Source organism: Megalopta genalis, chromosome 7 (genome assembly GCF_051020955.1).
Source record: "Megalopta genalis isolate 19385.01 chromosome 7, iyMegGena1_principal, whole genome shotgun sequence".
Lineage (NCBI taxonomy): Eukaryota > Metazoa > Arthropoda > Insecta > Hymenoptera > Halictidae > Megalopta > Megalopta genalis.
In genome coordinates this window covers 4,467,905-4,490,195 of record NC_135019.1, presented here as the reverse complement: position 1 = coordinate 4,490,195, position 22,291 = coordinate 4,467,905, and the positions used below count along the sequence as shown (strand labels likewise).

The window sequence follows — 22,291 nt, the reverse complement described above, 5'->3', positions numbered from 1 at the left end:
AACAATCGTATCTCCTCTTCCAAAATTGTCCATTTTCGTGGTCAATCTGAACGTCAATTAGAGAGACATTACTGTACTATAGAACAAAGAAACAATTTCAGATTTCGAGTTAAAATCGTGCTTCGAGTGCAACGATTCAAATGTAAATCGCATAGAAACGCATTGCTCTCGTTAATAATCCTAACAATCAATACATCTAATTAATACATTCAATTATTATAATTATAACTATCTCTATCCATTCGAACAATCTAAAATATCTGCACACATTTCGATATCTTCTCTGCTCACATTTGTCGCGAACGCGTAAAATCCGCGGCGCGGTAATTAACGAAAAATGCCAGACGATTTCGTCGAATCCGACGAGCGTTAACCCATCGAGATCCGTCGTACAAGCAATTTTATTCGAACTAACGAAGCCGGAGCATAATCACAGACATCCATAATCATTACCTGGCCCGGTCTCTATGGATATTGTTCGCAGCTGGTGCCGTAACGCGGCTTTACTAGCCTTGTTTCGTAATGCATTATCTGTTTCTATGGGCGATATCTTGCGATCATAGCGATCACCGTAGTAATAATGTCGTTTATATCCGCTGTCGGTAGTGCCGCCACAATGAACATCGACGCCGGTGACAATAATAAAGCTTCGCCACAAAGTCGCCCGCAAACGAGAATCATCGGTGACACGGCGACGGGGGTGGATGCGACGCTGGCGCGGAGGAGAGGGGGATGGAGCGGGGTGGTTAGATGATAGACACAGATAGGGGAGCGCACTTGGCCAGGAATAATTCTGTATTCGAAATTAGGTTCTCCGTTTAAGCCATTGTATTAACGGGGCAAGTTTTAATGCAGTTGTTGAATTTTGTTCGGTTGGCAAGGTGACTGCTTAATGTCTGGATGGGGGGGGGGGGGCTCCAGACCCTATTTCATCCTAACAGCTTTTATATTTGCCCCATAAACAATTCGAACGACTTCCGACCGGAAATGTTACGCTTGTTTTTCGAATCGCGAGCGTTTGCCCGGCGCGCGTCTCTTCCGTTTTCGCGTTTCTCCGTTAACAAACGCTCGCGCCGCGAACGTTTTTTCACCGAGATATAATAATCGTAAGCACGCTTTTCGGGATCGTTCGCGATTACTTTGTTCGACGATTTCCGCCGACGGATCTTCGGCGGCGAGTCTTCTGGACGCGTTAGGATCTTCCGCGGGTATTAATTAAACGCGCGAAAAGTGGGATTCGTTGTACTGAGAGTAAAAAGAAATTCGATATTATAATATGTAACATCAATTTGTGGCTATCAATCGGTGACGTTGATGCGATATCAAACGCACGCATATGCCAAACGAAAAAAGATAGGATTTAATTAAATGTTTGACGTTGAGACATTGATTGCGATATCTTTGATCTCAATTTATATTCAATTTTAATTTCGCCTTAAATCGTGGACAATTATGAAAGATCGATGCATTTTTTCCATTTTACGACATACGTATACCAAATAAAAAAAAGGTAGGATTTAATTAAATATTTGAAGTTGACAAATCGATTGCGTTATTTTTAATTTCAATTTAATTTGAATTTGAATATCGCCTTGAATCGTGGACAATTATGAATGATCGTAACTGCATTTTTTTCATTTTACGGCACACATATATCACATAAAAAAATCGTGGATAATTGTGAACGATTGTTCATTTTTGTATTTCACGTAAAAAGCGCGTCAAAATTTTGTGAACATAATTATTTCGAACTGCGACGCATAGCATGATTATTGGAGAATTTATAGCTCTGCTTTGACGATATTTTCTATCATATTTTGTAAGAGAATGCGAGGCATTTAATACGATAAATGCAATAAATACAATAAATACAACTATATTTAACTATAGATATATAACTATATATAACTATACACTAACTATAATATAACTATATATAATATAACTATATAACTATACACTAACTATAATATAACTATATATAATATAATTATATAACTATACACTAACTATAATATAACTATATAACTATACACTATAATAACTATAATAACTATAATATAAGTATATATAATATAACTATATAACTATACACTAACTATAATATAACTATATATAATATAACTATATAATTATACACTATAATAACTATATAACTAAACACTATAATAACTACATAACTATACACTATGATAACTATAATAACTATACACCGGTAGCGAGCATGTTAAGAAATTAACAATAGAACAATTTCGACGTTAACGATCCGATGTCAAATCGTGTTCAAAAAAAAAAGAAGAAAAAAGAAAAAGTAAATGGCAGGACGCTCGAAAAGTTTGGTGTGCAACCGATGAGACACGGTCCCGCCAATTTCCCGGTGATCTTCAAACAGACCTCGAAATTCGGTGGAGAGTGGGAGGAGAAGATGACGAGGTTCGAACTAATTCACGAGAATGGACCGCTGTGTGTGCCCACCGGAACATCCGACCAGCGAGGATAGACCATCAGCCGATTGTAATCAGACCACCCTCGGCTCCCGGCGGCCCCACACCTTCCTTACCTCCATACTTTTCTTCGATGGAATACTCGGCCCGCTGTAACCGATGCTCCGGCCAGGGACTTTCTGTAGCTGTAACTCGATTTTCGACTACTCATCCTGACCTACTCGTTCTCGAATCACCGGCTAGAGGCGATGAAACGAGGGAAAGATAGCTCGAGCAGGCGGGCGCGCGCGCGACCGCACCGACGACCGGAAGGAAATGCGGCCGGCCGGAGATGCGACATAATATCCGTGGAAACACTGATTTCTTTAGAAAAACTCGCTCGTGTTCCCATCGTTTTTTAATGCTTCGCAGTCGAAGCTATTCGAATTCGAAATCCAAAACGCGATCTCCGATCTACGGTATTTCTACTTTATAATAATTTACAGCGATTTATGCCTACATGAATTTGAGCCTATCGACAAGTACAATGCATTATTAATAATATTTTTTTTAAATCTAAACGAGTCCGAGCCTCTTAGAATGGTTTTGTAAAGGGTTAACCCTTTGCTGTAACATTTTTTTTGCAGTTACAACGATTAGGACTTTTTCGATCGTAATGATTTCTTAGAAGAGAAGAGAGAAAGCTTTGTATTTATTGTGTGTTTATTTTTTTTTGTATTAATCAATATTTATATTAATATTATTTATATTTGATTCTCGATTTAATGGTTTATTACTTAATAGTACTTATACTTAATAGTTTATTATTAGAAATCTCTACCACGAGTCCGACTCGTTAAAGTACGTAAAAGGGGTTAATTATTTACAGAATAAAACCCTTTAATTAACACAATTTCGTTCAATAGTACAATTAAATTGCGAGCATTTTTCCTGGCAACTGTTGATACAATCGACGACTATAAAAAAGTGACAAATTGGCCGTTCTTGTTTACAAACACTGAGGGAAAATTTAAGAGAATTTACTGTACTCATTTATAACATATAAATCGTAATAAATATATCTCTTTTTATTAGTTGAATAAACATCTATAACCGACGTTTTTTAGGCCAATAAGAAGACTTGATGCAATCAAGTCAACCAAATAGCCGATTTCATATTCCTTATTTCATAATTATTGACATCATAAAGCTGCTTTCATTAAAAATCGCGAATACATTTCTTTATTCAGACACACGCTATTATAGAAATTGTGAAAAATTCGAATAAACTCAATCTCGTAATTCTTGTTAGGCAATTTTTGTCAATCCCTTTCAGACCTCGATAGATTTAGAAATTCACAATTAAGCTGCTTCCATTAAAAATCGCGAATACATTCCTTCATTCAGGCATACGCTATTACAAAAATTGTGAAAAATTCGAATAAACTCAATCTCGCAATTCTTGCGAGGCAATTTTTGTCAATCCCTTTCAGACCTCGATAAATTTAGAAATTAACAATTAAGCTGCTTCCATTAAAAATCGCGAATACATTCCTTCATCCAGGCACACGTTATTACAAAAATTGTGAAAAATTCGAATAAACTCAATCTCGCAATTCTTGCGAGGCAATTTTTGTCAATCCCTTTCAGACCTCGATAGATTTAGAAATTAACAATTAAGCTGCTTCCATTCAAAATCGCGAATACATTCCTTCATCCAGGCACACGTTATTACAAAAATTGTGAAAAATTCGAATAAACTCAATCTCGCAATTCTTGCGAGGCAATTTTGGTCAATCCCTTTCAGACCTCGATAGATTTAGAAATTAACAATTAAGCTGCTTCCATTCAAAATCGCGAATACATTCCTTCATCCAGGCACACGTTATTACAAAAATTGTGGAAAATTCGAATAAACTCAATCTCGCAATTCTTGCGAGGCAATTTTTGTCAATCCCTTCCAGACCTCGATAAATTTAGAAATTAACAATCGAAAAGGCCCAACAGCTTCGTTCTTTCGACACTCAAATCACCGGTTCGTCGGGCTGTCATAAGAAATAGAAATAGAATCGATTTTCGTCATTCTAAAGGAAGAAGGAACGACCGGCGAGACGTCTGGCGAACGCAAATGGCGCCGGTTGATCGTCGAATCGGCGGAGCAGGCTCGCCTCCCCCCCGAGTCAAAGAAATCGAGACGAACTAACCAGCCGCATGATCGAGTTAAAACTCGCCGCTTTGACTCGGCGTCGGCGTCAAAGGTCGGCCGAAACGGCGCGGCGGCGGCGTCGACGTCGACGGCGTCGGCGGCGGGAAAAATGCAAATGGGGTCAACAAACCGGGCGCGTTAATAGTAGAAACGGGGAATGTACCTTAAAATTGTGGAGTAAAGTGGAGCAATTAGGTATAGAGTAAACGAACCAGATTTCGCGGCGGCAAAATGCATATTCAGCGGGCCCGGAACAACCAGGCCACTGTACTAAATCGACGGTTTTACTGCGTCTTTCCTGCTTGGCGGCGCAAATATTATTTATTGCCTTACAAGATTTCCATAACTTCACACTAAAGATTCCTATAACTCGCCGAACGGTGTGCAGTTTTCAATCCGGACTGAGTCAGCGCCGAGCGCCGCGTTTAACATGGCTCAAAGGTGTGCGCGCGCGTGCACGTGCACGTGCATGTGTGTCCGTTCCGCGGCCGGTTTGTGTACACCCCGCTTGTCTGTCGGAGTGATGTTGTTAAGGATAACGCTGTCGATAAATATCCGTAAGCACTGGACAGCCCGTCGCCCGGCACCGGGATTTTTATGCAAGCGCAAACTTTTGTGATCCAGTTTTCTGAAACCAGTCACGGCGCGGCGCCCTCAAAGAACCGTCTTTCAATCGAAAAACGAACAAAGTTCCTTCCACGTGAAATTTTTCATTTAACGACGACAACGTGCCTCGGCTAAACACGGAATAATTTATCCCCGATGATTTTATTCAACGTAAATGTAACGATATTGTAGGAGAATTCATGGTCTTCGGACCGATTACAGTTTCATTTTCACGGTGCGCGTTTTATTCCGTTTGCTATTATTTCGTAATGATCGCGTATGATCGGATTTTCTAGGGAAATTTCGTGCTCTTTCCGCTCGTTACGATACAGTTTCGCTCATTTGTTGTCGCCTAATTGCAATGCTTTTGCGAGGAGCGTTGTCTCGTTTCGTAGCAAATTTCTTTAAAAGATTGACCCTTTGCATTCGAGTCACGTTTTATGATGATTTTTGTATTAACAAAGCTTAGATTTAAGAAAATGTTAAGAGTGTAACTGTTGCGTGAGTCGCAAAAGTCAATTTTATATGCATAAAATGCATTTTATCGTATAAAATAAAAATACTATAAGTTAGAAAAATTATTTTACAATTAAAATAGTTTGGAGTGCAAAGGGATAATCTCCTTTTCAATCAAAAAGATTCGTCTCCTTTTCAATCAAAAAGATTCGTCTCCTTTTTAATCAAAAAGATTAACCCTTTGTATTCGAGTCACGTTTTATGATAATTTTTGTATTAACAAAGTTTAGATTTAAAAAAATTGTTAAGAGTGTAACTGTTGCGTGAGTCGCAAGAGTCAATTTCATATGAATAAAATGCGTTTTATCGTATAAAATAAAAATACTATAAGTTAGAAAAATGATTTTATATATTTACAGTTATAAAATATAATTAAAATATATTTACAGTTTCGAGTGCAAAGGGTTAATCTCCTTTTCAATCAAAAAGATTCGTCTCCTTTTTAATAAAAAAAAACCTCTTCGTTACACTCGTAAAATATTCCTCCCGCGTAAAAAGTATTGACCATTGACTATTTAAATTGTAATTTCAGCGAAAACAAAAACATATTCTCAAACTTCAAGATGACATTTTCAGGCCAATCAATGCACGAAGGCGCCGCAGCCAACCGGTTTAATCGAAATGATTTAAGCGATTCGTAACGCGCAGATCGGAACGCGAATGTCCGTAATCAGACGCGATTGAAAAGATTATAATTATTTGTACACGGTCGAATCTTCGTGCACGGTTCGACGCCGTCGATACCTTTCCGATTATTGTTTATCGCATCTCTGCGGCAGCTGTATTAACATCTCCAATTTTCACCGGATAATGTATTCCAGTTCGCAGGTCATTGTATACAAGTTCGATTATTTGTGCTACCATTTATGGAAGGCAAGTTTAATGGCCGCTGTCACTTAATTTAATATCGGCCTCAATCGATTAATTTTATTTACCGTTGCAACCTGTATGATCAGTCTGTTGCAATACACCGGCCCCGAACATCAAACGCGTTTGAAAATCAATTTTATATATCCGGCTTCGATGTAAATTTACTTCGAGGAACACGGCCGACCGCGATATTTATTTTTAATTTATTGCCACGCAAAAACCGAGCGACGTTGCCGCATCGTTTTATCCGTTCCTTTGTCGCCGAGCTTATTATTATATTTCCCTCTCCCCCCCACCCCGCGGTCGGTCAGGCGAATTCGACGTACGCGTTCGCTCGCAGAGATTGAAACCGTGCGGAATTTTTTGGATAATTTTCGCAGAATTGTCAAACGATCGACGATTAATTTAGCGGCTACCAATTATTCGTCGAACCACGGATTTTATGCGTTTCCTGTACCATCGAACGGATCAACGGAAAAAACGATCTACTAAAATTCTTAAGAAATTAAATATACAGTGTCCCAAAAATGTCTCGCAATCCGAAAGTGGCAGGTTCCTCACGTCGTTTGAAGCAACTTCTTGCTTTACAAAAATGTTCTCCGAGGCACCGTTAACGAGTTATTAACGAAAAAGAGTGACCAATGAGAGGCGAGCTCGGCTGGCGCGAGGCGACCGAGCCAATGAGCGGAACTGGGCTTCGCGCGCTGATTGGCTGGGCCGCCTCGCGTCAGCCGTACTCGATTCTTATTGGTCGCAGTTTTTCGTTAATAACTCGTTAACGGTGCCTCGGAGAACATTTTTGTAAAGGAAGAAGTTGCTTCAAATGATCCGAGGAACCCGCCATTTCCGGATTGCGAGACATTTTCGGGACACCCTCTATTTATAATTAAATATAATATCGGCAACACCGATCATCGGTCATAAAAATAATTGTTGTCGAAAGGTAATTTTTAAATGTACGATTATAAATAAAAAACGACTATAAATATTGTCAACGATCGTAGAAAATGATCGATCGCAGAAAATTGTTTCGTCAAATGGCCGTCAAATGATCGCGGTCTGCGCGCCGAATGGCACAGATTCGCCGCTAGGGGCGTCTTCTTTAATTAGCAAAAAGCATCGGATTTAAAAGTAACTTTTTACTTGGACCCCGTCCTTTAAATATTGCTTTTCGTGCCTCGCGTTTGCTTCGGAAGCTCGCCGGTTCCATAAGGTAAACATTTCATCACCGTTCGACGAAAGAACGAACGTTTCGCCCATGATTTTCCACCGGCAATTAGTATCGCGGAACACATTTTCGTCTAAATATTGGAAGATGCTATTCTCTACATTTGCTTAACCAGTTTGCCCAGGGAGAACAATCTCGCTAGAGTCCCGCTAAAACACGCGGAAAATGATTTAATGTATATGTACAACGGGGCTGGCTGCGCTAAATTACTTTTGCAATTTTAACAGGAACACCGGAAGCATATTTGCCCTCGCTTTCAATCTTGCGTTTGCCAACTGCTAACTAGACCATAGAGCCACGTCCGAATTGCATATTTAATGGACAACTTATATCTGCCAGTTTAAGTAACCATCCGTTTCTGTTCCGCGACTTAGAAACGATGGGAATTTGCCCAATCGAGGACACGTTTCGAACAACGTCCGGAGACGACTTCGTTTCGCTGTTTCTTGGATTAACAAATCATTTACGAAAAGAAACGTAGCGTTTCCGCGATTATATTTTTCCTATTTTATCAGCGAAAATTGATTATAAACTGAATAATAATAATAATAAGAAGAAGAAGAAGAATAATTAGAGAAAACTTGTCCTCCTTTCCCTTTTTAAGTGCATAAACTTTGCTCTTGAATATTTTTTAAATGCCCTTTGCGTGCATAAAATTTCGCAACAAAAAGACAAGAGAACAGAAAGCTGCCTTACATAATTAATTATTATTTACATGTGCGGAATAAGTTATACAGAATTTACAAAAAGTAAAATCCAAGAAACGGCAAACAAGTAATTTCGATCGCACTCGAAATTGGTCCCAACTTCGAAACGTCCGAAATTCCTCCGCGCAAATCGTGGACTCCCGGTTTTTCCATAGCGAAATGATTCGACAGTTTCCTCCGGCGTTTCGTCGGACTTCCATCAACACGATTATTAAAAACGGCCGGTCCGCACTTCTCCGAATGAAATGAAAAATTAAATGAAAGTCGCCTAAGCTTTTCCATGAAACTTGCCCGGAAAGTTTAATTTAGTTGGAGGCCTGTCGATAAGCTGACAGAACTTAGCGCACGTGTTCGAGAGCAAGCTCTAAGCAAAATGAAAGATTCCAGGGATTTCGCATAATATATTTGAGTGGAAATAAATGGCCGGGCTCGCGCGTTCGCGAGGAAATCTATAACTCGGGAAAAGTTCGGCTTTAATTGTGGTATATGTGAATCACGGAACTTCTCGATCATTTCGCGGGATCCTCTGCCATATTCGCCTGAGCCCCGGTTAAGTGAAACCATCGATCTTGGATTAGTTTCACGAGCTTGCATTAAAACTAGACACTCCGAAAATATTTAACACTTGGACGATCGCCGATCGTCGTTTCGTTTATTGAAATTATTCGGATCGAAAGGATACGTTCACGAGTTATTTAGCTAATATATTATTCTGCTTATTATTCTGCTAATATACAGGGTGTCCCAAAAATGTCTCGCAATCCGGAAATGGCGGGTTCCTCGGACCATTTGAAGCAACTTCTTCCTTTACAAAAATGATCTCCGAGACGCCGTTAACGAGTTATTAACGAAAAACAGTGACCAATAAGAATCGAGCACGGCTGACGCGAGGCGGCCCAGCCAACCAGCGCGCGAAGCCCAGTTCCGCTCATTGGCTCGGTCGCCTCTCATTGGTCACTGTTTTTCGTTAATAACTCGTTAACGGTGCCTCGGAGAAAATTTTTGTAAAGGAAAAAGTTGCTTCAAATGGCCTGAGGAACCCGCCACTTTTGGATTGCGAGATATTCTTGGGACACCCTGTATTATTCTGCTTATTATTCTGCTTAGCTAATATAATTGTACAAGTTATTGCGGCAAATATCGCAACTCGTTCGAAAACAGAATACAGTAATGTCTCCCTAATTGACGCTCATATTATGCAGAAAAATGGACAATTTGGGGACAGGAGATACGATTATTCGAGCCTTGCGGTTTATTGTTATAGTTATAAATTGGCCACAATTATAAAAACGAGCCGCAAGGCTCGAATAATAGTGGACAATCTGAGCGTCAGTAAGGTAGACATTACTGTACAGTAATGTCTCTCTAATTGACGCCCAGATTGACCACAAAAATAGACAATTTGGTGACAGGACATTACTGTACAAAAATGTCTCCCTAATTGACGCTCAGATTATGCAGAAAAATGGACAATTTGGGAAGAGGAGATATGATTGTTCGAGCCTTGCAACTCGTTTTTATAGTTGTTGACAATCGATAACCATAAAAAACGAGCCACAAGGCTCGGACAATCGTATCTCCTTTTCCAAAATTGTCCATTTTCGAGGACAATCCGAGCACCAATTAGAGAGACATTATTGTAAATGTTATTTTGACGAACCAATGTAAAACAGCCGCTTTCGGCGCGTCAATTTGCACGTTCCGTCGATGGGAAGATTGTTAACATTTTTACGTATGTCTGTTTCAGAACACTACCACATATTTGTAGGAGATCTAAGCCCGGAGATCGAGACACAGACCTTGAGGGAAGCCTTCGCTCCCTTCGGCGAAATCTCGTAAGTCCTCTTAATCTTGCTCATTAAAGACGACTTACCGTCCTCTTCGTGGTATACGAGTGATAATATAACGATGTAATGTGAACAGCGATCTTTCCCGCATGCGACGTTAACTAATCATGCGGCTGAGAAGTCTTTTCGTGTCAGTCAAGCCTTCTCTCGTGCTGCCTTATGCATATGCACTTCGTTAAAGCAAGCTTACCTATATTATTTTTCAATTCCTGTGATACCAGCAGACGTCGCGAACTGAACTAACGAGAGGCCAGTACGGACAATGCACTCGACGAATTCAAGGGAAAAATATTCATCTTATTTCTCGGATGCGATTCCACGGTTTCATAATTTGTATAATTTTGCCGGGTTCGCGTGGCTTTCTCGACAATTCGATTATATTGATGCTGGAAATTGAGGAAATATCATTGAATTCTTCTTCGTCATTGCTATTAAATAATCTTCGATTTAAGTTTCTTCGTTGTTGATAAATAATCTTCGAATTCTTCTTCTTTGTTATTGTTAAACAATCTTCGAATTCTTCTTCTTCGTTATTATTGGATAATCTTCGAATTTTTCTTCTTCGTTATTATTAAATAATCTTCGAATTAATTGTCTCCGTTAGTACTAAATAATCTTGCTATAAATAATCTTACTAAATATTTTTACTAAACAATCTTGCTGAATATTATTACTAAATAATCTTGATAAATAATCTTAATAAATAACCTTGATAAATAATCTTAATAAATATTATTACTATATAGTCTGGCTAAATATCCTTGCTGAATATTTTTTCCTAAATAATCTTGCTAAATAATCTTACTAAATATTATTACTATATAATCTCTCTGGCTAAATATCCTTGCTGAATATTATTCCTAAATAATCTTGCTAAATAATCTTACTAAATATTATTCCTAAATAATCTCTCTTCTTTGTTAAATATTCTTGCTGAATATTATTCCTAAATAATCTTGCTGAATATTTTTCCTAAATAATCTTGCTGAATATTATTCCTAAATAATCTTGTTAAATATTCTTGCTGAATAATCTTGCTGAACAATACTACTAAATAATCTTGCTAAATAATCTCACTAAATATTCTTATTAATTAATCTTGCTGAACACACACACACACACACACACACACACACACACACACACACACACACACACACTCTTACTAAATAATCTTCCTGAAAATTATCATTATATAATCTTGCTAAATGTTATTACTATATAATCTCGCCAAATATTCTTACCAAATAATCTTGCCAAATATTCCCACCAAAATATCTTGTTCGATATTCCTACTAAATAATCTCGCAGCATATTATCACCGAAATAAATTTGCCGAATATTATTACTAAATGGCTTCTCGACCGCGCGCGTCGGCCATCCAAATGCAAAAGTAAAATGTGCAAATGCGAAAATATTCATGAATACATGTCAATTTATAAACACGCGGCGCTCCAGAATTGAAACATAACATCGCCTCCCACCCCCCTTACCCCGCGCGCAGGATACGGTCAATATAATAGCAATTTTCGTGGCGAAAAATACTTGAAAAATTCGGCATTTCTCGATGGGCTATCCGCGAATCGAACACCGGAATAATGGGATTTACGCGCGATAAATTCGACGTTTTGCCGAGCAAGAAACTAACATAATCGAGACCCGTGGACGGAGAACCGTAATTAGAGGATGAAAATCATCGCGAGAACATTTCTTTTTTCCGGCGGCTCGGTATAATTTCGTTGGTGGTGTTGCGCGCGTTCGTTGGTTTCAATTACCGCGGAAAATAGTGGGACGGCAGATAACTATACTAAATTGACCCAGTTCAGTTGAAACGAATCGCTCCAGGGAAAGGATCTGAATATTTCGTTTTATTAACCGTACAGATTTCGCGGGTTTACTGCGCCTTTAACGACGCCGGACCGTTTTCTCTTCTCGTCGCCGATCTTTTACGAGTGCCTCGTCATTCGGCGTTCCACGATGCACCGACGCGAAGTATAATAATGTTTATCTTTCCGTGATCTATGATGCATCTAACTTACAAACCGGAGATACCTTGCTCCACGTTCCACTTACGGGTCGATAGATGCGCAACGATAATATTCCGAGCGTCGATTGCTTTCAAAGTCGGTCATCGTACTCACGGAGATGAATTTATGCAAGTACCGCGCTACTTGATGGATCATGCCAATAAGTCTATAATTCGTGTCAATTTGCCCGATCCGTGAATTCAATTTTCGATCGATTTCTTGCATACTGATCATCATCGTAGCGCGGCCGGGCTCGATGCCGAGATCGATCATTAATTTTCTCGAGCCGAATCATCAATTCGTTCGTCGCAATCGGGAGACGTTTCTCGCGGAGCCGGATCAGATTACCGCCGGGCTCGGAGAAGAAGGTACAGTAATGTTTCTGTAATTGACGTTCAGATCGACCACGAAAATGGACAATTTGGGAAGAGGAGATACGATAGTTCGAGCCTTGCGGCTCGTTTTTATGTTGCTGACCGAACAAACTGAATTTAATTAAGATGTCGCGGAAGCGAAAGAGTTCTAATTCACTGGGATAAATTTGAACTTTCTAGTCTCGGTTTTAGTTAATTAAATTGCTCTGACTTTGTGGGAATTTTGGTGGATGATTAGCGGCATTGAACTATAGTACTGATCCTGAAGATAGCGAGTACGATGGTGACTGTTGTAATTTCTCCGTAATTCGTGCTCAGATTACTGTAATGTCTCTCTAATTGACGCTCGGATTGTCCACGAAAACGGACAATTTAGAGAGAGGCGATACGATTATTCGAGCCTTGCGGTTCATTTTTATATTGCTGACCGAACAAACTGAATTTAATTAAGATGTCGCGGACGCGAAAGAGTTCTAATTCACTATGATCAATTTTGAACTTCCTAGTCTTCCTGAAGATAGCGAGTACGATGGTGACTATAGTAATTTCTCCGTAATTCGTGCTCAGATTACTGTAATGTCTCTCTAATTGACGCTCGGATTGTCCACAAAAATGGACAATTTAGGGAGAGGAGATACGATTATTCGAGCCTTGCGGTTCTTTTTTATGGTTACGAACTGTGAACAATTATAAGAACGAGCTGCAGAGCTCCGATAATCGTATCTTCTCTTCCCAAATTGTCCATTTTAGTGGACAATCTGAGCGTCAGTTAGGGAGACATTACTGTACTTACTTTACGCGACCGAAAAAGTTATGCCGCATTTCAAATACAGTAATGGTTCTCTAATTGACGCTCAGATTGTGCAGAAAAATGGACAATTTGGGAAGAGGAGATACGATTATTCGTGTCTTGCAGCTCGCTTTTATAGTCGTTGACAATTCGTGACTATAAAAACAAGCCGCAAGGATCGAATAATACTATCTCCTCTTTCTAAATTGTCCATTTTTGTGGACAATCGACAGATTATTTAGTATTAATTAGATTATTTAGTAGAAATATTGAACAAGATATTTTGGTAGGAATATATATATATATTTGCCAAGATTATTTAGTAACAATATTTGGCAAGATTATTTGGTAAGAATATATATATATATATATATATATATATATATATATATATATATTTGGCAAGATTATATAGTAATAATATTTAGCAAGACTATATATTAATAATATTCAGCAAGATTATTTGGTAAGAATATTCAGCAACATCGGTTCATTTTTATAGTTGTAAATTGTCCACAATTATAAAAACGAGCCGCAAGGATCGAATAATTGTATCTCCTCTACCTAAATTGTCCATTTTTGTGGACAATCAACAGATTATTTAGTAGGAATGTTGAACAAGATATTTTGGCAGGAATATTTGCCAAGATTATTTAGTAACAATATTCGGCAAGACTATTTGGTTAGAATATATATATATATATATTTGGCAAGATTATATAGTAATAATATTTAGCAAGATTATATATTAATAATATTCAGCAAGATTATATATCAATAATATTCAGCAAGATTATTTAGTAAGAATATTCAGCAACAGCGGTTTATTTTTATAGTTATTAATTGTCCACAATTATAAAAACCAACCGCAAGGCTCGAATAATCGAATCTCCTCTTCCCAAGTTATCCATTTTAGTGAACAATCTGGACGTCAATTAGAGAGACATTATTGTACTGCCGTCGCCGTCGCCTCGAATTCAGACGAACTCCGTTTCGACGGACGTCGGAGAGCACGCGGCGCCGAGCCGCGTTTATTAACATCGTTACAATTGATATAATTTAATAAACGAATTTTTTAGCTGCAGGAAATTCAGAGTCTGATGGAGAGAAAAAAAAATGAACTGTGGCTCGAGCACGACGTATCGAATGTCGGTGGCCGGCTCGCAGTTTTCGAAAAATTCGCGAAATGTTGCATTTTTCGTTCGGTAAACCGTGGAGGGATCGAATTTTGTTGAAATTATTGTAATTGATATTTGAACAACGCTTCGGAATAATCAATTGAACGGAAAATTCTTTTACACAATCTCTCTCTCTCTCTCTCTCCGTAAAAATATGAAATTATTTTATAAAATATCAAAATATATTTTTTATACAGCCTGTAGGGGAATTTTTATCGAGAGTCAAGAAAGAAGTTTTAATTTTCAACTGCGCGAAATCCACGCTGCAATATTAATTTTTTTAAGCGTCGTGTTCGTATCGCGAAAGCAGTCTTTACTTTTCGTCAACTCGTTGCCACGGGATAGCGATCAAAGTGATGCTAATAGAACGGGATTACGTTGTTTTTCTAATGGGTCGTTACAGTGAAATCAAGATACGATTTCATTATCTTTTACGATGTGCCTTACGGCGGGAACTCGATTTCGTGAAAGGATTAATTCATCGAAAGGAGAACGTGTCCGCGTTGCGGAAGTTCTGTAAAATTTTCCCGGGAACAATGAAATTGGAAGACTATATAGAGAACACGGGAGAGCGAGAGAGCGAGAGAGAAGGAGAGAGAGAGCTTTAAATGCATTATCGTTTAATGGCGAATAAAAAAGTTCTTCGTTTATGCGACCCGACGAACGGCGATCCGAATCATTGAGCATCGTAAAAACCGGCTCATACGCGATCCGAAATTACCATATTTAAAAGCGCACGGTCTGCCATAGGCGTCGACGTCACGCGCATATTTAGACTTATCATAGCGATGTATATTCATTCATTCATTTATTTATTTATTTATTTGGTCTCCAACGTCCGTCCGCCGGGCGCACGCGCGCCCCGCGCGTTTAAAGTATTCATCACGCTTTCATTCGCGACGCCGCATTTGCCCGAAGTGCGTATTTTGTTATCGCGTGTTTCCATGAAATATCATATTTCACAGCGACACGGGATTCTATGGCCGGGATCACGAGCACTATTAACCGATTCCTGATATTTTGACTCTGAAATAACAGCCCCGCATCGTTCATAACTTTTTCCCCCACCGAAATGGAAAATTTATTGAACGCGTGAAATATTTCGCCGTTTCTACCTTGAAATATTGTTTCACGCGCGGAACACACGCCGAATTTTCTAATTGTTCCGTACGCGTACCACGCTCGCCGGCGACGCTTTCGCGAATTTTATGCATTTATTTAAAAACGAAAATCTAAAAATGAAAAAAGAAAAAGAGGAAAAAACAGCGGCCGTGTAAAGCAGCAGACGTTCTACGTATAGTTTTAACCCATTGACGTAACATTTTGCTTCCGGTTACGGCGATTAGAAATTTGTTCGATTGCAATGATTTCGTGGAAAGGAAAGAAAAGCGAAGAAAAGCGATGATTACGGTAAATTCTTCGTAATTGACGCTCAGCTTGGAAACAAAAATGAATAATTTGGGAAGAGGAGGTACGATTATTCCAGCCTTGCGGCTCGTTTTTATGGTTATTGACAATCGGTTACTATGAAAAACGAGTTACAACGCTCGAACAATCGCATCTCCTATCCCCAAATTGTCTACTTTTGTGTAAAAGCTGAGCGTCAATTGGAGAAACTTTACTGAATTCGCTTGAACGCTTAAATAATGACGACAAGAAATTCGAATTTTAATCCAATTTTATAGGACAATTTTAAAGGATATCTGTCATCTGTGCTCAATGAATTATTGCTAGAAATGTTCACGACGAGTCGGACTCGTCAAAGTTTTCGTAGAAATGAAGCTTCGAAAAATTCTTTCGGCGAAACATCGTGAGATTATTCTTTCTAAAAATTGCAAACGTAACAAATGTTTAAGCAATCTGCCAATCTTTCGGACTTTTATTCACACAGATCAATCCATCGCACTCGGAGCCATTTTAACCCTTTGCACTCGATGTTATTTTAACCTAAAAACCAAGACAGTATTTCTGACCTATAGTATTTCTAGTTTTGATAATTATTTTCCTATTGTGCATATAACATTAAGGTTATTTAGCCATCGCACTCGATATAAGATAATAATAATTTAATTCATTGCATTCGATGCAATTTTAACCCTTTGCACTCGATGTTATTTTAACCTAAAAACCAAGACTGTATTTCTGACCTATAGTATTTCTAGTTTTGATAATTATTTTCCTATTGTGCATATAACATTAAGATTATTTAGCCATCGCACTCGATATAAGATAATAATAATTTAATTCATTGCATTCGATGCAATTTTAACCCTTTGCACTCGATGTTATTTTAACCTGAAAATCAAGACGGTACTTCCGACCTATAGTATTTCTACTTTTGATAATTATTTTCCTATTGTGCATATAACATTAAGCTTATTTGCTCATACAACATTTGCACTTGGAAAAATTATTTATTAACCCTTTGCGCTCAAGTGACAACTCTGAGCCGCCGCTAAAAATTGCTATACCATTTCTTTCTCAATAATTATAACAGTATCAGATTCGTTTATATTTTAAAAAAACAAGAGTTGTCAAAATTGCAAATATTTTACTTGCCAATAAGCTCAATTTTATACGCACAGATCGCAATAAATCATGTAAAATAGAAATACAGTAGATCAGAAATTTCAAATTAAAACAGCTTCGAGCGCAAAAGATTAAAAATATAGATAAACACGAGAATTACGTTGAAGAACGATGCAGCAATTTACAGTGGCGTCTCAGAGTCGCCGTTCGACTGCAAAGGGTATCTCCATTGTTTAGTGCATTTCGCGCTCTAATATCTCTCGAAAAATTTTCACAAATACCGACGGATCTTTGCAACAATTTCGATCAATCACTCAGCAAATTTTTCCAAACATATTTCTATTTCTCCAAAGATATTTCCAGCAGACTTCTTAGCCTTTCTCCCAGTCCCTAACGCGATTATCATTTCATTTAACCTTTTAGGCACGACGCGCCACTATAGTGGCTTCCGCGGATGTCATCTTTCTGAACGACGCACCACTATAGTGGCTTATTCTAGTAGCTCACTCGGTCATCGTTTGAACCAAATAATCGTCTTCGTATGCATTGTTTCACACTTCTTTTGTCTTCGCATCGATTTACAACAGCCTACAGGGTGTCCCAAAAATGTCTCGCAATCCGGAAATGGCGGGTTCCTCGGATCATTTGAAGCAACTTCTTCCTTTACAAAAATGTTCTCCGAGGCACCGTTAACGAGTTATTGACGAAAAACAGTGACCAATAAGAATCGAGTACGGCTGACGCGAGGCGGCCCTGCCAACCAGCGCGCGAAGCCTAGTTCCGCTCATTGGCTCGGTCGCCTTGCGCCAGCAGAACTCGCCTCTCATTGGTCACTGTTTTTCGTTAATAACTCGTTAACGGTGCCTCGGAGAAAATTTTTGTAAAGGAAAAAGTTGCTTCGAATGGCCCGAGGAACCTGCCACTTTCGGATTGCGAGACATTTTTGGGACACTCTGTATTTACAGACAGAATATACAGTATCAGACTCTGTACAGTACATATCAGACTCTGCCGTCCAGAGAAACAGCCTCGCGCAGAATTCAGCCGTACCTGAAAGGTTAATCGTCGAAACCCGAGTAATCAACCGAGCGATTTAAACGCACCGGGCCAAAATTTACACAGCGAGAGACGCCGGTGGCATCGACGGCATTGTCGTCGAACGCAAGCATCGCTCCTTCGGGCGATTCGGCTCGGCTGCAGGGGGCGGGCTTGCTGAAATTAATCTACGCGGACCAAGTAAAATGTTCCCCGTTTACCCGTGCATCATACAAATCCGACAGAGCGACAACATAATAAGAGAAGCTTTAAGAGGATTAAAAACGCTAATCTCGAATAATGCACGCGTATATACCGGATATGTGTATCCGGATCACGAAATAGGACTTCCGCGCGCGTATATCCGTCAAAGGGAGAGACGCCGCGCCGAGGAGCAGGGTGGCAGCGGCAACGGGTGGGCGGCGGCGAGGGTGAGGGAGGAGAAACGAGGGAGGAAGAACGACGGTGGGGGGAAAAAAAGGGAGGAAGAGAGGAAGCATTGCTCGTTAAGACCCTGACATTTTCCAGCATTCTTAATCTAGGAAATCCTCGGGCATCCCGTGGAAAAAGGCATTCTGTTTGACAGGGGGAAATCCAGCGGCAAGATTCCGAGATCGTAAAGTTCGATTCGAAAATCCAAACTTAGCGTGACATTCGTGTTTCGACGGCAAAACAGCTGGAAGTACGTACAGTTCGCATCGCTTGGCACAAGGAGACGGCAGAGAAATGGGACCCTCCGGAAAAATCGATTCAAACTCGCTTCACGTGTACCTAAGCCGTGCTTTAAAAAGCTAGTGAAAAATTGCCAGCGGTTTTCCTCTTTTATTTTGTTTTCCGACCCCCCCCCCCCGCCGCCTCGTTCTCCGGCCGCGCGTACACCGGGCCCCGCCCCGCGTCCCGCGTCACGCCTCTCGCCTCGCCGCTCGGCGACCTCCTTGCCCTCTCTATCTATGCACCTTCCAGCGAAGGCGAGTATAGTTCCTTTTTCTCCGCTTCCGTCGCCGCAACGGTCTTCTCGTTGACCGGCAACCCGGAACGCTTTTCTTTGCCGTTCCGATGATCAACCCTTCCAGCTAATTGTCCATCGAAAACTTGCCCCTCCGAACGTCTCGACACCCGAAATAATAACAACGCGATTAATAATATAATAACATAATAATATAATAATATAATACAATATATATATATATATATATATAATAATATAATAATATATGTAATAATAATATATAATAATAATATATATAATAATAATATATAATAATATAATAATAATAACGATTTTTCGGGAGCCGCGCGGATTTTCGGATTTTCCGATTTTTCGCGCGATCGATTCGCCGCGGCTTTCTGGAAACGGCAACGCCGCGTTTCCCGGCGTATCGAAATTCTAGGATCTGTTTACGAGAGTCCGTGGATTTTTTATCGATTATTTCCCCGCAGAATTGCGCTCGCCGTTTCGGAAATTGCGATTTCGCGAAATCGACGGATTTCGAGGGAAAAGATTTCAAGACAAGAAAATAATTATTATTCTTTTATCCAGTTGCAACGGGCTCAATTTTGATCTTTGGGTCGTCCAAAAATTCGTGCATTTTACCGAAGAATTAATAAACATGCTCGCGCAGGTCGGATCTTAAAATGTTTCGTACTGTTTTAGTAAAAAAAATGCAGAAGCGAGCCTGCAGAGAGGAGAATTATCGGAGAGTCTGCGAGGCAGACTTTCATGGAGAAATCTGTGCCGCGCGTTCGAATTGATTTGGATAAAATTCTACGGTAATTGTTGCCAATTAGACGAAGATTCGTTCGCGATGGAGCCGGTTATTATTGCATCTCGCGCACGGTTGTCCGCTTCGGAAGATAAAGATCGTTCCGTTTTAATCCTCTTCCGGATCGGTTCTGAAGCAGGACAGAGTTATTGGATTACTATGAGCATCAATTTCTTTCTTTGTGTTTTTTAGTAACACGATTTATTTCCTCTCGAATCGGGTCCTTCCGTCGGTCCTCTATTTTCAGGTCCTTGATGATGTCCTCATTCCCGGCGTAGCAAAGGGCATTTACTATTTGTCTGAGACAAATTGCTCGAACGAGCTCCATTCTTGCGATGTTTGATTTCGCGGCCATTCTCCGCGACCAAATGCCACACATCCATATTGGCGGTTTGACGATTGTTTTCTATAGAAGTTGATTCTCTCCGCCAGATTTCGAATGTCCGGTTACTCTCTGCGCGGAAGCTAGAAAAATTAGAAAAATCGTTCGTCGGGTTCGACGCGCGCGCTCTGGTTAAATCGAACGGATAGACTGCTGCGGATTTCGTGCGTTTGTGACGATGAAAGTGTCGATCGAATTTAAAAATGTAGTTCATGTATAAATATTATATTATTTCGAATATAATTAAATAATATGATGATGCGTTATTCCGGATTTATATTATTCCGAAGTATTAATACTTCAGAAATTATATTATTCCAAATTTATGTTATTGCGAAATATTCATAATTCCGATTATGTTATTCGAAATGTAATTAAATAGTATAATAATATATTATTCGAAATTTATATTGTTTCAAAATATTCATAATTCCGATTATATTATTCGAAATGTAATTAAATAGTATAATAATATATTATTCCAAATTTATGTTATTGCAAAATATTCATAATTCCGATTATATTATTCGAAATGTAATTAAATAGTATAATAATACATTATTCCAAATTTATATTACTTCAAAGTATTAATAATTTAAAAATTATACTATTCCAAATTTATATTATTCTGAAATATTCATAATTCCAATTATATTATACCAAATATAATTAAATAATATGATAATATATTATTCCAGATTTATATTATTCCAAAATACTAATAATTCCAAAATTATACTACTTCAAATTTATATTATTCCAAAATGCTAATAATTCCAAAATTTTACTATATTCCAAATTTATATTATTCCAAAATATTAATAATTCTATAATGATATTATTCAAAATATAATATTATTCCAAAGTATTCATAATTCCAAAATTATATTATTCCACTGCCTAATTCAAGTAACATCGTCGCTGTTTGAATACTTAACCAAGTTCTATCAAAAACAATAAAAATCAAGAAGTATTGTAAACTCATGCATAATTTACAAAAATCGAAGTAGGCGATTTTCTACGTGAGAGTAATTTCAAAGCTGTGTGTGTGAATAGATTAAATTGATTTAATCAGAATAATAAGGAATATCGACGCGTATTACGTTGGACTTGTTAACAATGAACCTACCGAACGCTAAAAATAACAGACATATATACGTTGCTCCATCAGAATGACAAGATTAAATTTATTCTGTAATTTCACCATTTTCATTCCAACCTATCCAGAAGTTCGATATCGTCGCAATATTGAATTTCTTCAGATTTTTCGCTCTTTTTATTACAATTTACGCTCGAATGAAAAAAATTAATTCAATCGTTCCCTATCAAAGAGGCTTTATACTTTTAACAAGTATGAAACCGATCTTATATGTCATAAACTATCAATACTAAGCACACAAAAAAATGATAATATTTATTTTTAGAATATTGCACACTATAAAACGTTACATTTTGTTACTTTTATAAAATACCGCAGTATTTAGGGCGACCGCAGTAATACCCACCCTAGCCGGCACGATTAGCATCTTGGGGATGAAATCGCGGTTCCTAAACACACACAAAATGATAATATTTATTTTTAGAATATTGCACACTATAAAACGTTACATTTTGTTACTTTTATAAAATACCACAGTATTCAGGGCGTCCGCAGTAATACCCACCCTAGCCGGCACGATTAGCATCTTGGGGATGAAATCGCGGTTCCTAAACACACAAAAAATGATAACATTTATTTTTAGGATATTACACACTATAAAATGTTACATTTTGTTACTTTTATAAAATACCGCAGTATTCAGGGCGTCCG

General features: G+C 38.6%; 1 protein-coding gene across 6 annotated transcripts in view; it reads left to right on the top strand.

Moving 5' to 3' along the window:
• Window positions 1–22,291, top strand: part of LOC117229142 (nucleolysin TIAR) — a 1,163,347-nt gene that overhangs the window by 891,158 nt on the left and 249,898 nt on the right. For all 6 annotated transcript variants that reach the window (XM_076523711.1, XM_076523710.1, XM_033485364.2 and 3 more), the window contains one exon: window positions 10,304–10,391. In XM_076523711.1, the coding sequence (XP_076379826.1) occupies window positions 10,304–10,391 (88 nt within the window). The remainder of the gene's footprint in view (window positions 1–10,303; window positions 10,392–22,291) is intronic.